The following is a 24,135-nucleotide window of genomic DNA, read 5'->3' on the forward strand; positions in this document are numbered from 1 at the left end:
CTCTTTCTCTTTATCTCTAGTATTCACCCCCTTGGCATTTTTCCTATTTTGTTGCCTTAAAACCTGGTATTAAAATACATTTTTGGGGGGTTATGTATCATTTGATTGACACAACATGCCTACCACTTTGAAGATGCAAAATATTTTTTCTTGTGAAACAAACAAGACAAAGAAACAGAAACTTGAGCGTGCACAACTATTCACCCCCCCAAAGTCAATGTTTTGTAGAGCCACCTTTTGCAGCAATTACAGCTGCAAGTCTCTTGGGATATGTCTCTATAAGCTTGGCACATCTAGCCACTAGGATTTTTGCCCATTCTTCAAGGCAAAACTGCTCCAGCTCCTTCAAGTTGGATGGGTTCCTGCTGGTGTACAGCAATCGTTAAATCATACCTGTAACGGTTCTCGTCCTCTTCGTCTGAGGAGTATGAAGGATCGGACCAATATGCAGCGTGGTAAGTGTTCGTCATATTTTAATAATAAACTGAACACTACAAAATACAAAAATAACAAAGTAAATGAAAACGAAAACCGAAACAGTCCTGAATGGTGACACAAACACAAACCCAGGAAACAACCACCCACAACCAAAATGGGGAAAACAGGCTACCTAAATATGATTCTCAATCAGAGACAACGATCGACAGCTGCCTCTGATTGAGAACCATATCAGGCCAGACATAGAAATACAACAACATAGAAAACAGAACATAGTCTACCCACCCCAACTCACGCCCTGACCAACGTAACACAAAGACAAAAATAAACTAAGGTCAGAACGTGACAATACCACAGATTATCAATTGGATTGAGGTCTGGGCTATGACTACGCCATTCCAAGACATTTAAATGTTTCCCCTTAAACCACTCGAGTGTTGCTTTAGCAGTATGCTTAGGGTCATTGTCCTGCTGGAAGGTGAACCTCCGTCCCAGTCTCAAATCTCTGGAAGATTGAAACACGTTTCCTTCAAGAATTTCCCTGTATTTAGCGCCATCCATCATTCCTTCAATTCTGACCAGTTTCCCAGTCCCTACTGATGAAAAACATCCCCACAGCATGATGCTGCAACCACCATGCTTCACTGTGGGGATAGGGTTCTCGGGGTGATGGGTTTGTGTTGGGTTTGTGCCAGACATACCTTTATGGCCAAAAAGCTACATTTTAGTCTCATCTGGCCAGAGTGCCTTCTTCCATATGTTTGGGGAGTCTCCCACATGCCTTTTGGCAAACACCAAACAATGTTTGCTTATTTTTTTCTTTAAGCAATGGCTTTTTTCTGGCCACTCTTCCATAAAGCCCAGCTCTGTGGAATATACTGCTTAAAGTGGTCCTATGGACAGATATGGCCCCGTGTGGCTCAGTTGGTAGAGCATGGTGCTTGCAACGCCAGGGTTGTGGGTTCGATTCCCACGGGGGGCCAGTACAAAAAAAAAGTATGAAGGTATGTACTTGTAAGTCGCTCTGGATAAGAGCGTCTGCTAAATGACTTAAATGTAAATGTAAATATGTCAATCTCCGCTGTGGAGCTTTGCAGCTCCTTCAGGGTTATCTTTGGTCTCTTTGTTGCCTCTGATTAATACCCTCCTTGCCTGGTCTGTGAGTTTTGGTGGCCGGCCCTCTCTTGGCAGGTTTGTTGTGGTGCCATATTCTTTCCATTTTTTAATAATGTATTTAATGGTGGTCGGTGGGATGTTCAAAGTTTCGGATATTTTTTAATACCCAACCCTGGTCTGTTCTTCTCCACAACTTTGTCCCTGACCTGTTTAGAGAGCTCCTTGGTCTTCATGGTGCCACTTGCTTGGTGGTGCCCCTTGCTTAGTAGTGTTGCAGACCCTGGGGTCTTTCAAAGCAGGTGTATATATACTGAGATCACGTGACAGATCATGTGACACTTAGATTGCACACAGGTGGACTTTTTTCAATTAACTATGTGACTTCTGAAGGTAATTGGTTGTGCACCAGATCTTTTTTTGGGGCTTCATAGCAAAGGGGGTGAATACATAGGCACGCACCACTTTTTCCATTTTAATTTTTTTAGAATTTTATGAAACAAGAAATTTTTTTCACTTCACCAATTTGGACTATTTTGTGTATGTCCATTACATGGAATCCAAAAAAAAATCCTTTTCAATTACAGGTTGTAATGCAACAAAATAGGAAAGATTCCAAGGGGGTGAATACTTTTGCAATGCACTGTATATATACAGTACCAGTTTGGACACAGCTACTCATTCAAGGGTTTTTCTTTATTTGTATTATTTTCTACATTGTAGATTAATAGTGAAGACATCGAAACTATGAAATAACACATATGGAATCATGTAGTAACCAAAAAAGTGTTAAACAAATCAAAATATATTTTACATTTGATATTCTTCAAAGTAGCCACCCTTTGCATTGATGACAGCTTTGCACACTCTTGGCATTCTCTCAACCAGCTTCATGAGGTAGTCACCTGGAATCCATTTCAATTAACAGGTATGCCTTGTTAAAAGTTATCTTGTGGAATTTCTATCCTTCTAAATGTGTTTGAGCCAATCAGTTGTGTTGTAACAAGGTAGGGGTGGTATACAGAAGATAGCCCTATTTGGTAAAATGGCAAGTCCATATTATGGCAAGAACAGCTCAAATAAGCAAAGAGAAACGACAGTTCATCATTACTTTAAGACATGAAGGTCAGTCAATCCGGAAAACCATCAAGTGATATGATGAAACTGGCTCTCATGAGGACCGCCACAGGAAAGGAAGGCCCAGAGATACCTCTCCTGCAGAGTATAAGTTCATTAGAGTTACCAGCCTCAAAAATTGCAGCTCAAATAAATGCTTCACAGAGTTCAAGTAACAGACACATCTCAACATCAACTGTTCAGGGGAGACTGCGTGGATCAGGCCTTCATGGTCGAATTGCTGCAAAGAAACCACTACTAAAGGACACCAATAAGAAGAAGGGACTTGCTTGGGCCAAGAAACACGAGCAATGGACATTAGACCGGTGGAAATCTGTCCTTTGGTCTGATGAGTCCAAATTTCAGATTTTTGGTTCCAACCGCCGTGTTTTTGTGAGACGCCGGGTAGGTGAACGGATGATCTCCGCTTGTATGGTTCCCACATGAAGCATGGAGGAGGAGGTGTGATGGTGTGGGGGTGCTTTGCTGGTGACACTGTTAGTGATTTATTTAGAATTCAAGGCACACTTAACCAGCATGGCTACCACAGCATTCTGCAGCGATATGCCATCCCATTTGGTTTGCGCTTAGTAGGACTATCATTTGTTTTTCAAAAGGACAATGACCCAACACACCTCCAGGCTGTGTACGGGCTATTTGAGAGTGATGGAATGCTGCATCAGATGACCTGGCCTCCACAATCAACCAAACTCAACCCAAATTAGATGGTTTGGGATGAGTTGGACAACACAGTGAAGAAAAAGCAGCCAACAAGTGCTCGGCATATGTGGGAACTCCGTCAAGACGGTTGGAAAAGCATTCCTCATGAAGTTGGTTGAGAGAATGCCATAAGTGTGCAAAGCTGTCATCAAGGCAAAGGGTGGCTACTTTGAAGAATCTAACATTTAAAATATATTTTGATTTGTTTAACACTTTTTTGGTTATTGGGTGATTCCATATTTGCTATTTCAAAGTTTTCATGTCTTCACTACTATTCATATTCATTCATACCCCCAGGATGACTCTTCAGCACACTCTAGTGGCTCAAATCAATGACCTTTTATGTCCACACTATGACAAAACCAACGTTATTAGCGAAAGGTTATCACAGTAACACTCTGTAACCAAAACCTCAGTAACACTCCTCTATGTCCTACAGGAGTCTGGATGAGATCCATCAGAACCGCCACCACTCCTGCTCCCCCGCTCGTTACCATGACTCCCACGGGGAGCACCGCTCCGGGGACTCGGACTACGAGTACTCCGAGGACAGGTAACATCACCCAGACAGTGGTGGCTGGTGGCCTTTGTTCATTAGGGAGGAGGTTAGACGTTAGATGCTGTAGGTACTGTATCAGGGAGTTTAGGATTACAGCCGGTCTGAGAATAGTTTGGTGACGTATGGCAGGGAGAGAGTGTGTGCAGGTTATGCAGTGAAGTTTCCGTGTTTGTGTACAATATGGATATACTTTTGAGTATTTTATTTGAGTAGAGCTTTGAGTTCATGGTTTCCTCCTTATTTTGTTCATTTGCAATGAAATACCTGTAGAAGTACAGTATTCCTATATGCACAATTATTTCAAAGAGGTTGACCTCTAGCTCTTAATTTTTGAGGTTTAAAGCGTTGGATACTCCAAGGACAAGTGGAATAGCAGGCTACAGTAGTACTGTTCTTTACTAATAATTACTAATACGACTAACAGTCTAATGCAAAAGCCTCTTGCTAAAAGTTTAGCATCATATTTATTATTATTGATGCTGAATCAAAATTATGATTTCATGATTTCTTCTCATTCATTTCTCATGAGCGGGTTTGTCTGATTTGACCATCCTCTTACGTTGTTGTTTTTGATTGGTTGTTCGGTTCACCCATCGCCATGGCAATCACAGTGAGGTCCTCGAGATGCACAGGTCTATCCGAGGCGGGAGTGCCGAGTGCCTGCACACAAACAGGTAAACAAAAACAACAACAACCAAAAAGCCAGAGACGTGACTGTTATCGTCCCTACCCACCATCTTTCTTCTATTATATTACCCATCATTCTTTGCATTGTCATTCAATGTTAACAACTCCATTTTAACTTGGTCAGTGATACTACAGTCTATGGTTGTGATAAAGAAAGTGTATGTTATGTATATTTTTGTTTAGTATGATGTGTTCCTATTCCATGTACTGCATCAATGTTCGCTTTTGTCTACCCGCATAGAAAGTGGACAATGTGTAAGTCATCTTTGTAATGTATTCAGCTTTATATAGTTTTAGAATATTGATGAATTCGTTCCAGACACAAAGGGACTTATTTTGTTCACCTGAGAGGCCAGAAATAGTACCACACACTCTCCATGACACCACAAAAACATTGAGTTTATATTGGTTTTAAACAGATTAAAGTAGATTACAGAATAGCTCTATCGTTTACCTCAGAATAGTATGAAAATCTCTCTTGGTGAATTACATTTTTTGTCTGAACATTTTATCTACAGCAGATTAATGTTATTTTTGCCTGGACGTTTTATTCATACAATTGTATTGTTTTTCCCCCTCTTCTGTTTTCCCCCCCTGAATCAATGCACGGTCTACACTCAAATAACTACACAGGGGTGTAGCTAAGTCGAGCAATACACTACCACCCAAAATGCCCCTATTAGTCAATGGCATACACAAGGACATATACAGGTAAGAGAGTAGAATAAGAAAACCCTGCTCTCTTTCCTTTTACTCTTCCCCAAAACCTCAACTCAACGTTGGCATTTTGTGACTTATGATGTTGTATCAACGTTCTCTCAACGTAATTGATTCCCCGCGCCGACTCCTAACAGAGCTTTACAGATCCGATGTGGTACCAGTCTCCGAGGGCGTCTCAGGGGGAGTTGGGATACGTAAAAAACACATTTCCAATCGGACAAATATAAGCATCCACCAAATGATTATTTATTATAATGTGATGACCCTGCGCCAGATCTGTTACAGTAATACTATGGTGGTACTTCACTGTATATTTTCATACTATAATCCTATGTACTGTCCTATATACAGTAGATATATTATATGCTTGTTTCCCCCATGCTATAATGCTTTGACACGTGCAATTTAAAATCTGTTTCGATGGATTTATATCATCAGTATTACATTTAATCTCCATACACATAATGGACGGCAGGACAATCCCCCATCCCTACTTTCACCGTGTTCTCTGTTGCCGTCTATGTCTTGGGCCTCCATCAGACAATCCCCCATCACTACACAGTAGTTGGCGAGAGGAAATACTGAGAATGGGGATTAGGATGGAGTAGATGTGATATTCTGATGTCAAATCTGGATATTCCTCCTCCATGTCTCAAGCTCCAGGGATGTCCATTGGACATTTGTATTGCTTTGCTGTTTTGATATGGTTTGTTTGTTTACTTCAGTGCCGTTGTTGGGTTTCCTTGCACATCTTTATCATTGTTCATTATTTGGCCTCTCATTCCTTTGCATGCATGTCAAATCGAGTTTTTTCCCCCCTTTCTTGCATGCGTCTATACCATCTACCACGGATTCACACGTGTGTAGCAACACCCTCCCTGCATGCCTAAAGAGCAAGCCTCCCCGGGGGCATCAGGGAGGGGGCGGTCCCGCCGCCCGTAGCGTCCTCACTCACCGTGTGCTCAGGTTCACTGATGAGGTTACCGTTAGGTAAGAAACCCATTACCCCACTCCCTTCGTCCTCTGCCCTCCCACCCCCAACGGACTTCACCTCTCCACCCCAACCCCACGGATGACCCTCTCCCGCCGCCCAAAAGGCCTGCCTTTGCACTCCACCGTCCATCCCTTTGTGAGTGATCGAATGCTCATCCTTAACCTCAACTTGTGTAAGACCACAGGACACACAACAGGGTTTACTGTATTAAACAATGAACAACTAAGTCCTTATTGGCACACTGCAAACCATAGCATACATTGGGTCTCTGTGTCATGTGAGGCATGCGATGCCAGTTGGACACAGCATCTTTTCCAGTGTTGTGTTGACATCCATGGCCCCAACAAAGACCATGACATGACAAATGACAAGGTCCTCGAGCTGTAGTAGGCTCCCTGCCAGAGAGAAGGGAGAGAGAAAGAGATTGTGTGTGTGTGATAGAGAGAGTATCTGTGCTGTAGTATGTCTGCTCACGCAAATTTCACCCAGTCCACTCTCCTCTTCCACCAAGAGCATGGCAACGCTCCAACCTTCACATCAGGTGGACTGACTGTACAGTATGGCCGCAAAGGACCGCTATTGTAATGAATGGAGGTTTACAAGCCCCCTTATAAGTTTGTTCTGTATCTAATGTTTGTTCCTTCTTTTCTTTCTGTCTCGTTTCCCCCTCCCACCTCTATTTGCAATTCCTTCATTCTGTCTTGGACTCTTTATTTCCCTCGATTCTCTCTCTCTTTCTTTGTTTTTTTTTCTCAATACCATTCCTTCTCTCTGTCTTGCACGTTTCCTTTCACTCTGTCCCGCCTCTTCCTCTTTTCCTTCCTTCTCTTCCCTCTGTGCTACTGTAGTGATCTGCAGCCCAGTCTGGACCGGGTGAGGAGTGCCAGCACCACCTGCCTCAGACCTGACACCAACCTCCACTCTCCTGATAAAGACAGGTACACACACACCATCCTCCACTCTCCTGATAAAGACAGGTACACACACACCATCCTCCACTCTCCTGATAAAGACAGGTACACACACACCAACCTCCACTGTCCTGATAAAGACAGGTACACACACACCAACCTCCACTGTCCTGATAAAGACAGGTACACACACACCAACCTCCACTGTCCTGATAAAGACAGGTACACACACACCAACCTCCACTGTCCTGATAAAGACAGGTACACACACACCAACCTCCACTGTCCTGATAAAGACAGGTACACACACACCAACCTCCACTCTCCTGATAAAGACAGGTACACACACACCATCCTCCACTCTCCTGATAAAGACAGGTACACACACACCAACCTCCACTCTCCTGATAAAGACAGGTACACACACGCCAGCCTCCACTCTCCTGATAAAGACAGGTACACACACACCATCCTCCACTCTCCTGATAAAGACAGGTACACACACACACCAACTTCCACTCTCCTGATAAAGACAGGTACACACACACCAACCTCCACTCTCCTGATAAAGACAGGTACACACACACCAACCTCCACTCTCCTGATACAGACAGGTACACACACACCATCCTCCACTGTCCTGATAAAGACAGGTACACACACGCCAACCTCCACACTCCTGATAAAGACAGGTACACACACACACCAACCTCCACACTCCTGATAAAGACAGGTACACACACACACCAATCTCCACACTCCTGATAAAGACAGGTACACACACACACCAACCTCCACACTCCTGATAAAGACAGGTACACACACCATCGTCCTCTATAGGAGATAACCTACTGCACCTCCTTTTCTAGGTTTACAATGTTTCTTTAGTAGTTGAACTTTCTTTATTCTCTCAAATCCTGCAATAAAAAACCTATAATTTGAGTGTTCTATTCTCCCAGAGTATACCAATACGTTGAATCAACAAAGATTCAACATCACTTCCCCCGTTCCTGTCATGCATGTTGTCTATCAATTTTGTTCACCACTAGCTCCTCAGTGTATATTGAGAGGTGCTGAGCAACACAGTGACTACACAATAACAGCTCTTTCACATTGACCTGCACAATAATTCACACCTACTGTCACAGAGTGTTTTGGCCAGCAGAGGCATTCTAGTTGCCAGGGAATCCCAATGTTTTTCGCTCGTTCTAAACTAACATGAACCCAGCCCTCCCTCCACTCACTGTGTCCCTCTCCCTGTTTCCTCACCTGGGGGTTGCTTCCCCCCACCACACCTCCAGATGCTCCAACTCTCTGCCCCGCAGACAGCCCACAAGCCCCAGGATTTTAGTAGAGCAGGCCTCCCCAGAGGAAGAAAGGTACTGGGTACCGATCTAGCCCTACCCTTACCTCCCAGGACCCAAGCTGCAGTCCTGCTACTGTACTTGCTTAGCACTGCGTGGCTACTATAGTTTTCCTCTAACCATAAGCCTAACCCTTGCGCTAGCCCTGCCCTAAACCTAACCCTGCACTTTATAGCTTTCCTAGATGTTCTAGATTACAGTGTAAACTGGTGGGTTGCTGTAACGCTGTAGTTACTGCTCCTCTTGCTGCTTCACCTTGCTGACCTGCACCTGACTTCCTGTTTCCTCTGCTACACACCTGACTTCCTGCTTCCTCTGCTACACATCGGACTTCCTGCTTCCTCTGCTACACATCTGATTTCCTACTTCCTCTGCTACACACCTGACTTCCTGCTTCCTCTGCTACACACCTGACTTCCTACTTCCTCTGCTACACACCTGACTTCCTGCTTCCTCTGCTACACATCTGACTTCCGCGTGCTCCGTTGTCATGGTGTTCTGATGTTTCTGTTCTGAACAGTTGGTAGCAAGCAATGTAGTAGTGCAATATAGTAGTCTAAAATGTTGCATCAGCATTTTTTTTTTTAACAAAATCATTTCAGCCAAAGCATCTCTTTTATTTGAAATAAAACACCAGCTGACCACGCATTCAAGATTCATCTTTAGTTTTGTTTCACCATCGGGTTACCCATCCTCCATTTTGTCTTGTTGTCATGTCCTCCACGTCACAGGCAGTCAGGGAGCCTGGGCAGACCTAACAGTCAGAGAGGTGACAGCAAGAAAGGCCTGGAGGCTGACAGGTAAGGTCATTCTTTCATTCACCCCATCCCTCTCATACACCCCCATTCATCCTGTCCTCTATCTGGATGGAGATCATCGCTCTTCAAATGTGGAACGTGTTGATGTCTGATGTCAATCTGAATTGTTACAAATTGTGACTTTGCTTTGAATGCAATTTAGCAGCAGAGCAAAACCTCTTCTAAATGAGCGTTGTTAAGGTGTACTGTCAGTAGACCCATAGCCCTAGCTCTGTGTTTTCTTGTGTTGTTATGTCCTTCAGTTATTGTGTTCTGGTTCATTGTGGGCCATAAGGTCCTTCATTGTGTTGTATATGATTTACATCGTGGGCCATAAGGTCCTTCATTGTGTTGTATATGATTTACATTGTGGGCCATAAGGTCCTTCATTGTGTTGAATATGATTTACATTGTGGGCCATAAGGTCCTTCATTGTGTTGAATATGATTTACATTGTGGGCCATAAGGTCCTTCATTATGTTGAATATGATTTACATTGTGGGCCATAAGGTCCTTCATTATGTTGTATATGATTTACATTGTGGGCCATACGGTCCTTCATTATGTTGTATATGATTTACATTGTGGGCCATAAGGTCCTTCATTATGTTGTATATGATTTACATTGTGGGCTATAAGGTCCTTCATTATGTTGTATATTATTTACATTGTGGGCCATAAGGTCCTTCATTGTGTTGTTTATGATTTACATTGTGGGCCATAAGGTCCTTCATTATGTTGTATATGATTTACATTGTGGGCCATAAGGTCCTTCATTATGTTGTATATGATTTACATTGTGGGCCATAAGGTCATTCATTGTGTTGTATATGATTTACATTGTGGGCCATAAGGTCCTTCATTGTGTTGTATATGATTTACATTGTGGGCCATAAGGTCCTTCATTATGTTGAATATGATTTACATTGTGGGCCATAAGGTCCTTCATTATGTTGTATATGATTTACATTGTGGACCATAAGGTCCTTCATTATGTTGAATATGATTTACATTGTTGGCCATAAGGTCCTTCATTATGTTGTATATGATTTACATTGTGGGCCATAAGGTCCTTCATTATGTTGTATATGATTTACATTGTGGGCCATAAGGTCCTTCATTATGTTGTATATGATTTACATTGTGGGCCATAAGGTCCTTCATTATGTTGAATATGATTTACATTGTGGGCCATAAGGTCCTTCATTATGTTTCATATGATTTACATTGTGGGCCATACGGACCTTCATTATGTTGTATATGATTTACATTGTGGGCCATAAAGGCCTTCATTATGTTGTATATGATTTACATTGTGGGCCATAAGGTCCTTCATTATGTTTCATATGATTTACATTGTGGGCCATAAGTTCCTTCATTATGTTGAATATGATTTACATTGTGGGCCATAAGGTCCTTCATTATGTTTAATATGATTTACATTGTGGGCCATACAGTCCTTCTTTATGTTGAATATGATTTACATTCTTTACCATTTATATCATTTAGCTTTCTTTCGTTTGTTTGTTCTTTTCTTTCCACGTGGCCTGTTGATGCCAGTCGTATCCAGCCCACCTCAATACTGAGGGGCAGTAGGGGGAGAGGGGGGCCGCTGCGCCCCTTTAACCAGACACCCCTGGGGGGATCTGCCCCTAACTCACCACGACAGGACAGGTGCATGCTGGTGCCCAAAAATATACCCCCTTAGCAACCCCTTGTTGTACACCTTTGTCCCGTTTTGACCTCTGTGCTCCCTATACCCACTGTCCTGCTGCTCTTATTGGTTGTGGGAGCAGTAAACCAATCCCATTGGTTCCTTCTAGTGTTTGGTCAAGGATGTAGCCACCCTGGGTTTTATATATGCTGGAATGGGCCTACTGTAGAGGAGTTGAACTCATTCGCTTGTATTTAATTTCCCTTTCTCTCTCTCTCTCTCTCTCTCTCTCTCTCTCTCTCTCTCTCTCTCTCTCTCCTCTCTCTCTCTCTCTCTCTCTCTCTCTCTCTCTCTCTCTCTCTCTCTCTCTCTCTCTCTCTCTCTCTCTCTCTCTCTCTCTCTCTCTCTCTCTCTCTCTCTCTCTCTCTCTCTCTCTCTCTCTCTCTCTCTCTCTCTCTCTCAGAACACACACCCACAGCCCCTCCCCTCCTACGGGGACTCCCCAGTCAGGTCGCAGGGGCAGACAGCTGCCACAGGTTCCTGCCAGAAGCAGCAGTGTAGAGCAAGGTAGGCTGCCAAGGAGTGTCTGTCTGTCTGTCTGTCTGTCTGTCTGTCTGTGCGTGTCATGATGTGTCTCGTTCTACAAATCCGACTAAATCAAAACCATTTTGTCTGAGTACTCTTCCTCACTCTTCTCTGTTTCTTTACATTCCTCATTCTCTTCTACCTCCATGTACATGAAGAAAATATACCTGTAGATAATAAACCGTTTGATGCGAGTAAACCTAATGAAAAAGGTAATTCAATGGCACGACTGTATCTGACCCAACTTTATATTATGTTTTAGATTTTAGACCCTTTCTATACAGTAGATGTGATTATCCTTTTTCCCTCTTTATATCCCCCAACAATTATGACCCTCTGTGCAAGCTGTAGTATTCCGTACATGACATCTAATGAAAATGACATCTAATGAAAGTGATGCACAGCATGCGCCACCTAGTGTTCAAATAGAACAATGACACTAAGAGTACTGTACAGTTGTCTAACACCTCCAATCACCTCCTGTTCCTCTGTTCACCTTGTTCCCGGGTGTAGTTTCCCCTAGGTACAGATCTAGGATCAGATTTCCCTTCCCCGAATCCTAACCTTAAACATAAGTAGGGGAAATGCAAAACTGACCCAAGATCAGCGTCTAGGAGCAACTTCACCCTACATCATTCACCTTCACTGTCATTCACCTGAGAGGTTGTGGGTTTCTTGTGTAATTTACTGTATTATTACTGTATTATTACTGTATTCATTAATTAAGTAATTTCCTCCCAGCTCTAGCAGTAGAGGAGCGAGCCAGACAGATGAACATGAAAGTACATTCCTACCGGCCTTCAGCCTCCCATGACCCCGAGACGGACCTCAAGACCAAACGAGAGGTCAGTACTGTTGCTGCATCTCTCTGTTGGAAGACAGGCACTATTTCGTGGTCCACCATAACATTACAACTTTGTTGTAATTATATAGTTATAGACCTAGAGCTACAGTATATTAACTGTCGTTCAAGATAGCCATTGTCCTTCACATATAAAAAGTTGGAGAGTTTTCTATGCTGATTACTTTTCCATTGTCAGTTATAACACAGATGCCACTTTGGGTATTGGGGAGCAGTGGTTTAAAGTACTAAAGTAAAAATACTTGAAAGTACTACTTTAAGTAGTTTTTTGGGGTATCTGTACTTTACTTTACTATTTATATTTTTGACAACTTTTAATTTTACTTCACTACATTTCTAAAGAAAACAATGTACTTTTTACTCCATACATTTTTGCTGAAACCCAAAAAGTACTCGTTACACTTCGAATGCTTAGCAGGATGGGAAAATGGTCAAATTCATGCACTTATCAAGAGAACATCCCTGGTCATCCCTACTGCCTCGGATCTGGTGGACTCACTAAACACAAATGCTTTGTTTGTAAATGATGTCTGAATGTTGGAGTGTGCCCCTGGCTATCCGTAAATAAAAAAACAAGAAAATAGTGCCTTCTGGTCTTTGAAATGATCTGGTCTTCTACTTTTACTTTCAATACTTAAGTATATTTTAGCAATTACTTTTACTTTTGAGACTTAAGTATATTTAAAACCAAATACTTTTAGACTTTTACTCGAGTAGTATTTTACTGGGTGACGTTCACTTTTACTTCAGTCATGTTCTATTATTAAGGTATCTTTACTTTTACTCAAGTATGACAATTGGGTAGTTTGTCCACCACTGTTGGGGAGCAGATCTACACATAAACCTCAGCTAGACACCAGTATTTTATTGGACCTACTGTGTGTACAGTAACTATGTACAGTAACTATCTTCCTCTCTCCTCTCTTACCGCCTTCAGATGTATGCGGATCAGCGGCGGAGCTCTGACAACGTGTCGGCCCGCTCGTCAGACAGCGACATGAGTGACGCATCGGCCCTATCCCGCGCCAGCAGTGCCTCACGCCTCAGCAGCACCTCCTACATGTCTATCCAATCAGAACGCCCGCGCGGGCGGCTCAGGTCGGTACCCCACTCGACACTTTAATTTACTTTCATATGTTCTTCCAAGATCATTTACAAGGTAATTGAGCATCAAGAACCAATTGAAGATATTGAAGGAATCAAAAGCATAGTGTGGAGTTTGTTCTTCTGTCTGTCACGCATGCCCGTTTTTTATCAGTCTGTGTTCATTTCGTCTGTCTTTTTTTCTGCATGCTAATTGGTGCACGTTTCAATCTTTTTGCATGATCGTGCTTCTCTATGAATACGTGCATTGCATGCACACAAACACACACGGTGGGGAACCCCAAAATGAATGGACACAGGTCCAAGTCTTTAGAGGACGAGAAGAAGGAGAGGAGGATCTCGTGGGGGATGAATGGGGAGCAGGAAAGGATGAGGGCAGCAGGGAAGAGACGCTTCTCTCAAGAGCTGAAGAGGAGGAGACACACTGTTTCTGGGGACCCCAAAGACGCCAGGTAAAGAAAAGAGAAAAGGTCCTTCGCTCCGTCACGGGATGGAGGGACCTACAATGGGCCATGGCAGAACAAGAGCCCATATTTTAGGGACCTCACATAATCGCTGTGTACCCACTAACCATGGTCCCCGTAACCCTATTGCTCTTGTTGTGACCTGTAAACAGCCTCAACCACCTACTGTAACTGTCACCTAGTGTCCCCTCAAACCTACCTGGCTTTACATCACGTGTCAAACTCATTCCAAGGATGGCCAAGTGTCTGCGGGTTTTCGCTCCACCCTTGTACTTGATTGATGGATAAAGGTCACTAATAAGTAAGGAACTAATAAGTAAGGAACTCCCCTCACCTGGTTGTCTTGGTCTTAATTGAAGTGAAAGACCAAAAACCTGCTGCAGTATGCCCTCCGTTGAATGAGTTTGACACCCCTGCTTTACATGTACAAACTAGTGTCCCCTCAAACCCAGCACAGTCTTATTATACTTTCTTAGCCAACCATCCCATAGTCCTATAACCCCAACGGCCTCACTCACATAACCCCACTCATAACTTCCCTCCCTGCACAGCCCTAACGTCCCTACGGCTGACCAGTCCAGTCCACCACAGCCTGCCTGCTGACACGGACAAATGACCCAATCCCCTGAGCCTCTCCTGGGCAGGCCCTTATTAGCAGCCTAATGTTTTGAAGTCTGTGTGTGTGTGTGTGTGTGTGTGTGTGTGTGTGTGTGTGTGTGTGTGTGTGTGTGTGTGTGTGTGTGTGTGTGTGTGTGTGTGTGTGTGTGTGTGTGTGTGTGTGTGTGTGTGTGTGTGTGTGTGCGCCCCCCAATCCAAACAGAGTGGTTATAAAACAGAGTGCCCAGGGCCTTTGACATATGTTCTAAGAGATAGATTGTGGACTGGAGAGAGAATGGAATGTGGTGGGTTGTTCGCTGGTTACTCAGATTGTTGCAGACTGGCTCCAGGTCAGTTTGAAGGTACCTGGTAAGAGATATTGGATTCATACAGTATAATGAAGACTCGTTAAGGCAGCAGCTACTCTTCCTGGGGTTCAGCAAAATGAAGGCAGTTATACAATTTAAAACATTACAATACATTCACAACAGATTTCACAACATATTAAGTGTGTGCCCTCAGGCCCCTACTCTACTACCACATATCTACAACACAAAATCCATGTGCACGTGTGTGTATAGTGCGTATGTTATTGTGTGTTTGTATGCATGTGTCTGTGCCCATGTTTGTGTTGCTTCACAGTCGCCGCTGTTCATAAGGTGTATTTTTATCTGTTTTTTAAATCAAATTTTACTGCTTGCATGAGTTACTTGATGTGGAATAGAGTTCCATGTAGTCATGGCTCTATTTAGTACTGAGCGCCTCCCATAGTCTGTTCTGGACTTGGGGACTGTGAAGAGACCTCTGGTGGCATGTCTTGTGGGGTATGCATGGGTGACGAAGTCAATCTCTCCTCCACTTTGAGACAGGAGAGATTGACCTTCATATTATTAGTGTTAGCTCTCTGTGTACACCCAAGGGCCAGCCATACTGCCCTGTTCTGAGCCAATTGCAATTTTCCAGAAGTCCAGGTGCGACAAAACTAGGGCCTGTAGGACCGGCCTTGTTGATAGTGCTGTTAAGAATGCAGAGCAGCGCTTTATTGTAGACAAACTTCTCCCCATCCTAGCTACTGTTGTATCAAATTGTTTTGACCATGACAGTTTACAATCTGGGTTACTCCAAGCAGTTTAGTCTCCTCAACTTGCTCAATTACCACATTATTCATTACAAGATTTAGTTGAGGTTTAGTGAATGATTTGTCCCAAATACAAAGCTTTTAGTTTTTCCTTGCCTCCCATTCTGAAATTAACTGCAGCTCCTTTTTAATTGTTGCAGTCATTTCAGTCGCTGTGGTAGCTGACATGTATAGTGTTGAGTCATTCGCAACATAGACACACAGGCTTTACTCAAAGCCAGTAGCATGTTGTTAGTAAAGATTTTCAAAAGTAAGGGGCATAGACAGCTGCCCTGGGGAATTCCTGATTCTACCTGGATTTTGTTGGAGAGGCTTCCATTAAAGAACAGCGTCTGTGTTCTGTTAGACAGGTAACTCTTTATCCAATATATAGCAGGGGGTGTAAAGCCATAACACATACATTTTTCCAGCAATAAACTATGATCGATAGTGTCAAAAGCCGCACTGAAGTCTAACAAAACAGCCCCCACAATGTTTTTATTATCAATTTCTCTCAGCCAATCATCAGACATTTATGTAAATGCTGTGCTTGTTGAATGTCTTTCTCTATAAGCGCGCTGAAAGTCTGTTGTCAATTTGTTTACTGTAAAATAGCATTGTATCTGGTCAAACACAATTTTTCCAAAAGTTTACAAAGGGTTGGTAACATGCTGATTGGTCAGCTATTTGAGCCAGTAAAGGGGGCTTTACTATCCTTAGGTAGGGGAATAACTTTTGCTTCCCTGCAGGCCTGAGGGCACACACATTCTAGTAGGCTTAAATTGAAGATATAACAAATAGGAGTGGCAATATCGTCCACTATCGTCCTCAGTAATTTTCCATCCACGTTGTCAGATCCCGGTGGCTTGTCATTGTTCATAGACAACAATCATTTTTTCATCTCTTCCACATTTACTTTACGGAATTCAAAATTACAGTGCTTGTCTTTCATAATTTGGTCAGATATACTTGGATGTGTAGTGTCAGCATTTGTTGCTGGCATGTCATGCCTAAGTTTGCTAATCTTGCCGATGAAAAAATCATTAAATGAGTTGGCAATATCAGTGGGTTTTGTGATGAATGAGCCATCTGATTCAATGAATTTTGGAGAAGAATTAGCCTTTTTGCCCAAAATGTCATTTAAGGTAATCTAAAGCTTTTTACTATCAATCTTTATGTAATTTATCTTTGTTTCAAAGTGTAGTTTTCTTCTTTTTATTCAGTTTAGTCACATGATTTCTCAATTTGCAATATGTTTGCCAATTGGTTGTACAGCCAGACCTGTTTGCCATTTATTTTGCCTCATCCCTCTCAACCATACAATTTTTCAATTCTTCATCAGTCCATGGGGATTTAACAGTTTTACAGTAATTTTGTTCATGGGTGCATGCTTATTAGTAACTGGTATAAGCAATTTCATAAATGCGTCAAGTACGTCATCTGATTGCTCCTCATTACACATCACGGACCAACAAATATTCTTTATATCAACAACATAAGAATCACTACAAAACTTATTGTAAGACCTCTTATACACTATATTAGGGCCAGCCTTTGGAACTTTGGTTTTCCTAGAAATGGCAACTATATTGTGATCACTACATCCAATGGATCTGGATACTGCTTTCAAGCTAATTTCTGCAGCATTAGTAAAGATGTGATCAATACATGTTGATGATTTCATTCCTGTAGTGTTTGTAACTACCCTGGTAGGTTGATTGATAACCTTAACCGGGTTGCAGTTACTAGTTACAGTTTGAAGCTTTCTCTTGAGTGGGCAGCTTGATGAAAGTGAAGTCAATATTTAAATCACCCAGAAAATATGCATCTCTATTGATATCACACACATTATCAAGCATTTCACACGTTATCCAGATACTGACTGTCCACACTTTGTCACGATCGTCGTAAGAAGCGGACCAAAGCGCAGCGTGGTTTGAATACATTCTTCTATATTTAATGAAGAACACTTAAACAAAAACAACAAAACGAATAAGACGAACGTGACCGCTATATAAACACTGTGCAAACATGCAACATAACATAGACAATAACCCACAACCCACAATACAAAACAGGCTACCTAAATATGGTTCCCAATCAGAGACAACGCAAAACACCTGCCTCTGATTGAGAACCATATCAGGCCAAACACATAGAAATAGACAAACCAGACATACAACATAGAATGCCCACTCAGATCACACCCTGACCAAACAAAACATAAAACATACAAAGCAAACTATGGTCAGGGCGTGACACACTTGGTGGTTTATAGCAGCTTCCCACCAGAATGGGCTTTAGGTGAGGCAGATGAACCTGTGGCCATATTACTTCAACAGTATTTAACATGAGATCCTCTCTAATCTTTACAGGAATGTGGTTCTGAATAACAACAGCCGCACCTCCACCTTTGGCATTCCTGTCTTTTCTGTAGATGTTATAACCATGTATTGCTACCACTGTATCATCAAAGATATTATCTAAGTGAGTTTCAGAGATTGTCAGAATATGAATGTAATCTGTTACTAGCAAAAAATTTATTTCATGAACCTTGTTTCTTAAAGTACATATGTTAACGTGGGCTATTTTTAACACTTCTGAGATGCTTGATTGTTTTTCTTGCTTTACTGGGAAGCTTGGCAGAGGTAGACATCTTCTGGTTATTTATATTACCTCAGGGTGAGCTACACACAGTGGACTTCCTGCTAGGGGACAACACCCCAGTGCTAACAGTATAACACTGGTTCATAGGCATGTAATTACATTCAATAGCTGTAGAATGAGCAGAGGCATTCAGGGCAGTAAGAGGGACATAAATGAGGTTACTTACATTGTGTCTTCCAACGCCCCTGGAACATTATGACAACTCAGTGACACAATGGTAGGGATTAAATCAGCTGGGCTTGGGTCAAGGAAGCCAAATGATTTGAGTGGATACCATCTTCCTTATAATTCGAGCTTTGTTTCCAGAAGTTTTCAAAATTGTCAATAAGTGTTACACCCACAGTGCTGCAATAGTCTCGTAGCCAGTTATGGAAGATGAAAAGTCTGCTGAACTGTTCAATGCCACGATTTAGGGAGGGCAGAGGACCAGATATTATGAGGCGTTTGTTGGTGTCAAGTAGTGACCCAATCAGTTATTTCAAATCCATCTTCAGCTGTTCTGAGCTGCCCTTCATAGTGTCCTTCGACCCCAAATTAACCATGGCAGTATCAGCCCCCGGTGACTGACTCACAGCCACGGGAAGCAACTTGGTGATATCCTGAACTTTTGCCCCAGGAAAACACAAAGTCTTTGCCCAAAGTACAGATATATGCCTCACCATCGAACTCCCTATCACAATAGCCAGAATGATCCAGCCTCTGCTGTGTCTCGAAGCTGGTTGCAAGACCAGAGCCACATAGCTCACCTGAATAGAGGGCTGCTGAGATGCCGGCTGCATGCAGGCCACAACATCCAAAGGGACAGAGCTCTGATCCAGAGAGCACAGCCCAGTGGAGGTGTGCCACGGTAGTCCAGGCTGTGCTCAGCCAATTGATTGACTAGGTCAGGGAGAGGTACATGTTTCAAACAGACCACCATAGTCCCTGTGCCCAAGAAAGCGAAGGTAACCTGACTAAATGATTGCCGCCCGTAGCACTCGCGTCGGTAGCCATGAAGTGCTTTGAAAGGCTGGTCATGGCTCACATCAACACTATCATCCCAGAAACCCCAGAACCACTCCAATTCGCATGCCGCCCAAACAGATCCACAGATGACACAATCTCAATCGCACTCCACACTGCCCTTTCCCACCTGGACAAAAGGAACACGTATGTGAGAATGCTGTTCATTGACTACAGCTCAGTGTTCAACACCGTAGTGTCCGCAAAGCTCATCACTAAGCTAAGGGCCCTGGGACTAAACACCTCCCTCTGTTACTGGATCCTGGACGTCCTGACGTGCCGTCCCAGGTGGTAAGGGTAGGCAACAACACAACACAAAAATGTACAATGAATCTAGTCACCCAAGTCGTAGACTGTTCTCTCTTCTACCGCACAGCAAAGTCTAGGTCCAAAAGGCTCTTTAACAGCTTCTACAACCAAGCCATAAGACTACTGAACAATTAATCAAATGGCCACCTGGACTATTTAAATTGATCCCCCCCTTTGTTTGTACACTGCTGCTACTCACTGTTTATTATCTATGTATAGTCACTTTACCCCTACCTACATGTACAAATTACCTCAACTAACCTGTACCCCCGCACAATGACTCGGTACCGGTACCCCCTGTATATAACCTCATTATTGTTATGTAATTTTCTTGTGATACTTTTTTTTATTTTTTATTCTTTAGTTTATTTAGTAAATATTTTCATTAACTCTATTTCTTGAACTGCATTGTTGGTTAAGGGCTTGTAAGTAAACATTTCACGGTAAGGTCTCACCTGTTGTATTTGGTGCATGTGACAAAAAACATTTGATTTGATTTGACATCCACAGCCATAGAGGGAACACCCAAGTTCCCGACAGAAGACAGCTGGTACAGGTGCTGAAAGCGATTTGAAAGTGTTAAGTCTGGACGTGGGGAAAAAAGGCAGGCGGCGCCGAGAACAATTATTCTCCTTCTTTCTGGTTCCAACATGCATCCATTAACGCTCACCTGGAGTCCAACAATGAGCAGCCATTTTCTGGTTCAAGCTAGTAGAGGGGTGCAGTGGCGGAAATGGATCATAGTCCAGGAAGGTCCCATTATGATCTTCTTGGATGTTTTGATAGGAAGCATTTAAAGATGCCAATAGTCTCATGGAATCCTTATTCAGTTTTTTTATTTTTATTTTTTATTTCACCTTTATTTAACCAGGTAGGCTAGTTGAGAACAAGTTCTCATTTGCAACTGCGACCTGGCCAAGATAAAGCATAGCAGTGTGAACAGACAACAACACAGAGTTACACGTGGAGTAAACAATAGACAAGTCAATAACATGGTAGAAAAAAGAGAATCTATATACAATGTGTGCAAAAGGCATGAGGTAGGCAATAAATCGAATAATTACAATTTAGCAGATTAACACTGGAGTGATAAATCATCAGATGATCATGTGCAAGAAGAGATACTGGTGTGCAAAAGAGCAGAAAAGTAAATAAATAAAAGCAGTATGGGGGTGAGGTAGGTAAATTGGGTGGGTAGTTTACAGATGGACTATGTACAGCTGCAGCGATCGGTTAGCTGCTCGGATAGCAGATTTTTAAAGTTGTTGAGGGAGATAAAAGTCTCCAACTTCAGAGATTTTTGCAATTCGTTCCAGTCCCAGGCAGCAGAGGACTGGAAGGAAAGGCGTCCAAATGAGGTTTTGGCTTTAGGGATGATCAGTGAGATACACCTGCTGGAGCGCATGCTACGGGTGGGTGTAGCCATCGTGACCAGTGAACTGAGATAATGCGGCACTTTGCCTAGCATAGCCTTGTAGATGACCTGGAGCCAGTGGGTCTGACGACGAACATGTAGCGAGGGCCAGCCGACTAGGGCATACAGGTCGCAGTGGTGGGTCGTATAAGGTGCTTTAGTAACAAAACGGATGGCACTGTGATAAACTGCATCCAGTTTGCTGAGTAGAGTATTGGAAGCTATTTTGTAGATGACATCGCCGAAGTCGAGGATCGGTAGGATAGTCAGTTTTACTAGGGTAAGTTTGGCGGCGTGAGTGAAGGAGGCTTTGTTCCGGAATAGAAAGCCGACTCTAGATTTGATTTTGGATTGGAGATGTTTGATATGAGTCTGGAAGGAGAGTTTGCAGTCTAGCCAGACACCTAGGTACTTATAGATGTCCACATATTCTAGGTCGGAACCGTCCAGGGTGGTGATGCTAGTCGGGCGTGCGGGTGCAGGCAGCGAACGGTTGAAAAGCATGCATTTGGTTTTACTAGCGTTTAAGAGCAGTTGGAGGCCACGGAAGGAGTGTTGTATGGCATTGAAGCTTGTTTGGAGGTTAGATAGCACAGTGTCCAGGGAAGGGCCGGAAGTATACAGAATGGTGTCGTCTGCGTAGAGGTGGATCAGGCAATCGCCCGCAGCAAGAGCAACATCATTGATGTATACAGAGAAAAGAGTCGGCCCGAGAATTGAACCCTGTGGTACCACCATAGAGACTGCCAGAGGACCGGACAACATGCCCTCCAATTTGACACACTGAACTCTGTCTGCAAAGTAGTTGGTGAACCAGGCAAGGCAGTCATTAGAAAAACCGAGGCTATTGAGTCTGCCGATAAGAATATGGTGATTGACAGAGTCGAAAGCCTTGGCCAGGTCGATGAAGACGGCTGCACAGTAATGTCTTTTATCGATGGCAGTTATGATATCGTTTAGTACCTTGAGCGTGGCTGAGGTGCACCCGTGACCGGCTCGGAAACCGGATTGCACAGCGGAGAAGGTACGGTGGGATTCGAGATGGTCAGTGATCTGTTTGTTGACTTGGCTTTCGAAGACCTTAGCTAGGCAGGGCAGGATGGATATAGGTCTGTAACAGTTTGGGTCCAGGGTGTCTCCCCCTTTGAAGAGGGGGATGACAGCGGCAGCTTTCCAATCCTTGGGGATCTCAGATGATACGAAGGAGAGGTTGAACAGGCTGGTAATAGGGGGTGCGACAATGGCAGCGGACAGTTTCAGAAATAGGGGGCCCAGATTGTCAAGCCCAGCTGATTTGTATGGGTCCAGGTTTTCCAGCTCTTTCAGAACATCTGCTATCTGGATATGGGTAAAGGAGAAGCTGGGGAGGCTTGGGCGAGTAGCAGCGGGGGGGGCGGGGCTGTTGGCCAAGGTTGGAGTCGCCAGGTGGAAGGCATGGCCAGCCATTGAGAAATGTTTGTTGAAGTTTTCGATTATCACTGACTTATCAGTGGTGACCGTGTTATCTAGCCTCAGTGCAGTGGGCAGCTGGGAGGAGGTGCTCTTGTTTTCCATGGACTTTACAGTATCCCAGAACTTTTTGGAGTTAGAGCTACAGGATGCAAATTTCTGCTTGAAAAAGCTGGCCTTTGCTTTCCTGACTGACTGCGTGTATTGGTTCCTGACTTCCCTGAACAGTTGCATATCACGGGGGCTCTTCGATGCTATTGCAGTTCGCCACAGGATGTTTTTGTGCTGGTCGAGGGCAGTCAGGTCTGGAGTGAACCAAGGGCTATATCTGTCTACACTGCTACGCCGTTCAAGGCACTTGGTCAGATTTATTTATTTCTTAATGAAGAGTAATATTCCTTTCTTTAGCTGCATCAAGTTCAATATATTTTTCACAAATGAAGGTATCCATCAGACTTTTTCCCGTGACAACTACGGACATGTCACAGATGAATCACTTAATAGCACGGAAGTCCCCAGCAGATTCAAAGGAGTTCACTGCTGAACCGGCGCCGCCAGGGACTTAGATGCTCCCTCCATGGCCGAGGATGCCCATACCAGTGCCTCGCACAACTGTGTTGTTGTCTGTCTCTCGTTGAATGTGGAGAGCGAGAGAGAAGCGCATGGGTCGGTTGTCAGTGGCAGGTCGCCGGCTGTTCCTTGCTACGCACTGGCCCGGCTGCGTGGTAGCGTTTGGTGTAGCCTCTCAGAGCTGTGTCGGGCGTGTCCCCACTGTCTGTAGTCATGGCGGATACAAAACATACAGTTACAGCATGTACTGGCCAACAATTGGAGTCACACGCTGGAATAAGGACTTTCCTTTGGTAGTTCTATAGAGAGCGTTGTGTATCCAGGTACCATATACATGGGTGAACACTTCACGGCAGACTGTAACCATTTAACTCCGTTTGGTTTGTAGCTACAGTGGCTTGCGAAAGTATTCACCCCCTTGGCATTTTTCCTATTTTGTTGCCTTACAACCTGGAATTAAAATACATTTTTGGGGGGGTTTGAATCATTTGATTTACACAACATTGAAGATTTACCACTTTGAAGATGCAAAATATTTTTTATTGTCAAACAAACAAAAAATATAACATAAAAACTAAAACTGGAGCGTGCATGACTATTCATCCCCACAAAGACAATACTTTATAGAGCCACCTTTTGCAGCATTTACAGCTGCAAGTCTCTTGGGATATGTCTCTATAAGCTTGGCACATCTAGCCACTAGGATTTTTTTCCCATTCTTCAAGGCAAAACTGCTCCAGCTTCTTCAAGTTGGATAGGTTCCTGCTGGTGTACAGTAATCTTTAAGTCATACCACAGATTCTCAATTGGATTGAGGTCTGGGCTTTGACTAGGCCATTCCAAGACATTTAAATGTTTCCCCTTAAACCACTTGAGTGTTGCTTTAGCAGAATGCTTAGGGTTATTGTCCTGCTGGAAGGTG

At 43.4% G+C, this 24,135-nt stretch overlaps 1 protein-coding gene and 1 non-coding gene across 17 annotated transcripts in view; both read left to right on the plus strand.

Moving 5' to 3' along the window:
- Positions 1–24,135, plus strand: part of LOC129835956 (regulating synaptic membrane exocytosis protein 1-like) — a 117,444-nt gene that overhangs the window by 79,664 nt on the left and 13,645 nt on the right. For 11 of the 16 annotated variants that reach the window (XM_055901653.1, XM_055901671.1, XM_055901663.1 and 8 more), the window contains 8 exons: positions 3,827–3,940; positions 4,558–4,620; positions 7,196–7,285; positions 8,560–8,637; positions 9,354–9,422; positions 11,537–11,640; positions 12,400–12,503; positions 13,458–13,618. In XM_055901653.1, the coding sequence (XP_055757628.1) occupies positions 3,827–3,940; positions 4,558–4,620; positions 7,196–7,285; positions 8,560–8,637; positions 9,354–9,422; positions 11,537–11,640; positions 12,400–12,503; positions 13,458–13,618 (783 nt within the window). Of the gene's footprint in view, positions 1–3,826; positions 3,941–4,557; positions 4,621–6,220; positions 6,344–7,195; positions 7,286–8,559; positions 8,638–9,353; positions 9,423–10,979; positions 11,094–11,536; positions 11,641–12,399; positions 12,504–13,457; positions 13,619–13,923; positions 14,077–24,135 lie in introns of all 16 variants that reach the window. The other 5 variants (XM_055901706.1, XM_055901778.1, XM_055901744.1 and 2 more) reach the window with 4 other exon arrangements.
- Positions 1,346–1,421, plus strand: trnaa-ugc (transfer RNA alanine (anticodon UGC)). The gene has a single exon. It is a non-coding gene; the product is annotated as a tRNA-Ala (tRNA).

Source organism: Salvelinus fontinalis, chromosome 3 (genome assembly GCF_029448725.1).
Source record: "Salvelinus fontinalis isolate EN_2023a chromosome 3, ASM2944872v1, whole genome shotgun sequence".
In the NCBI taxonomy this organism is placed as follows: domain Eukaryota; kingdom Metazoa; phylum Chordata; class Actinopteri; order Salmoniformes; family Salmonidae; genus Salvelinus; species Salvelinus fontinalis.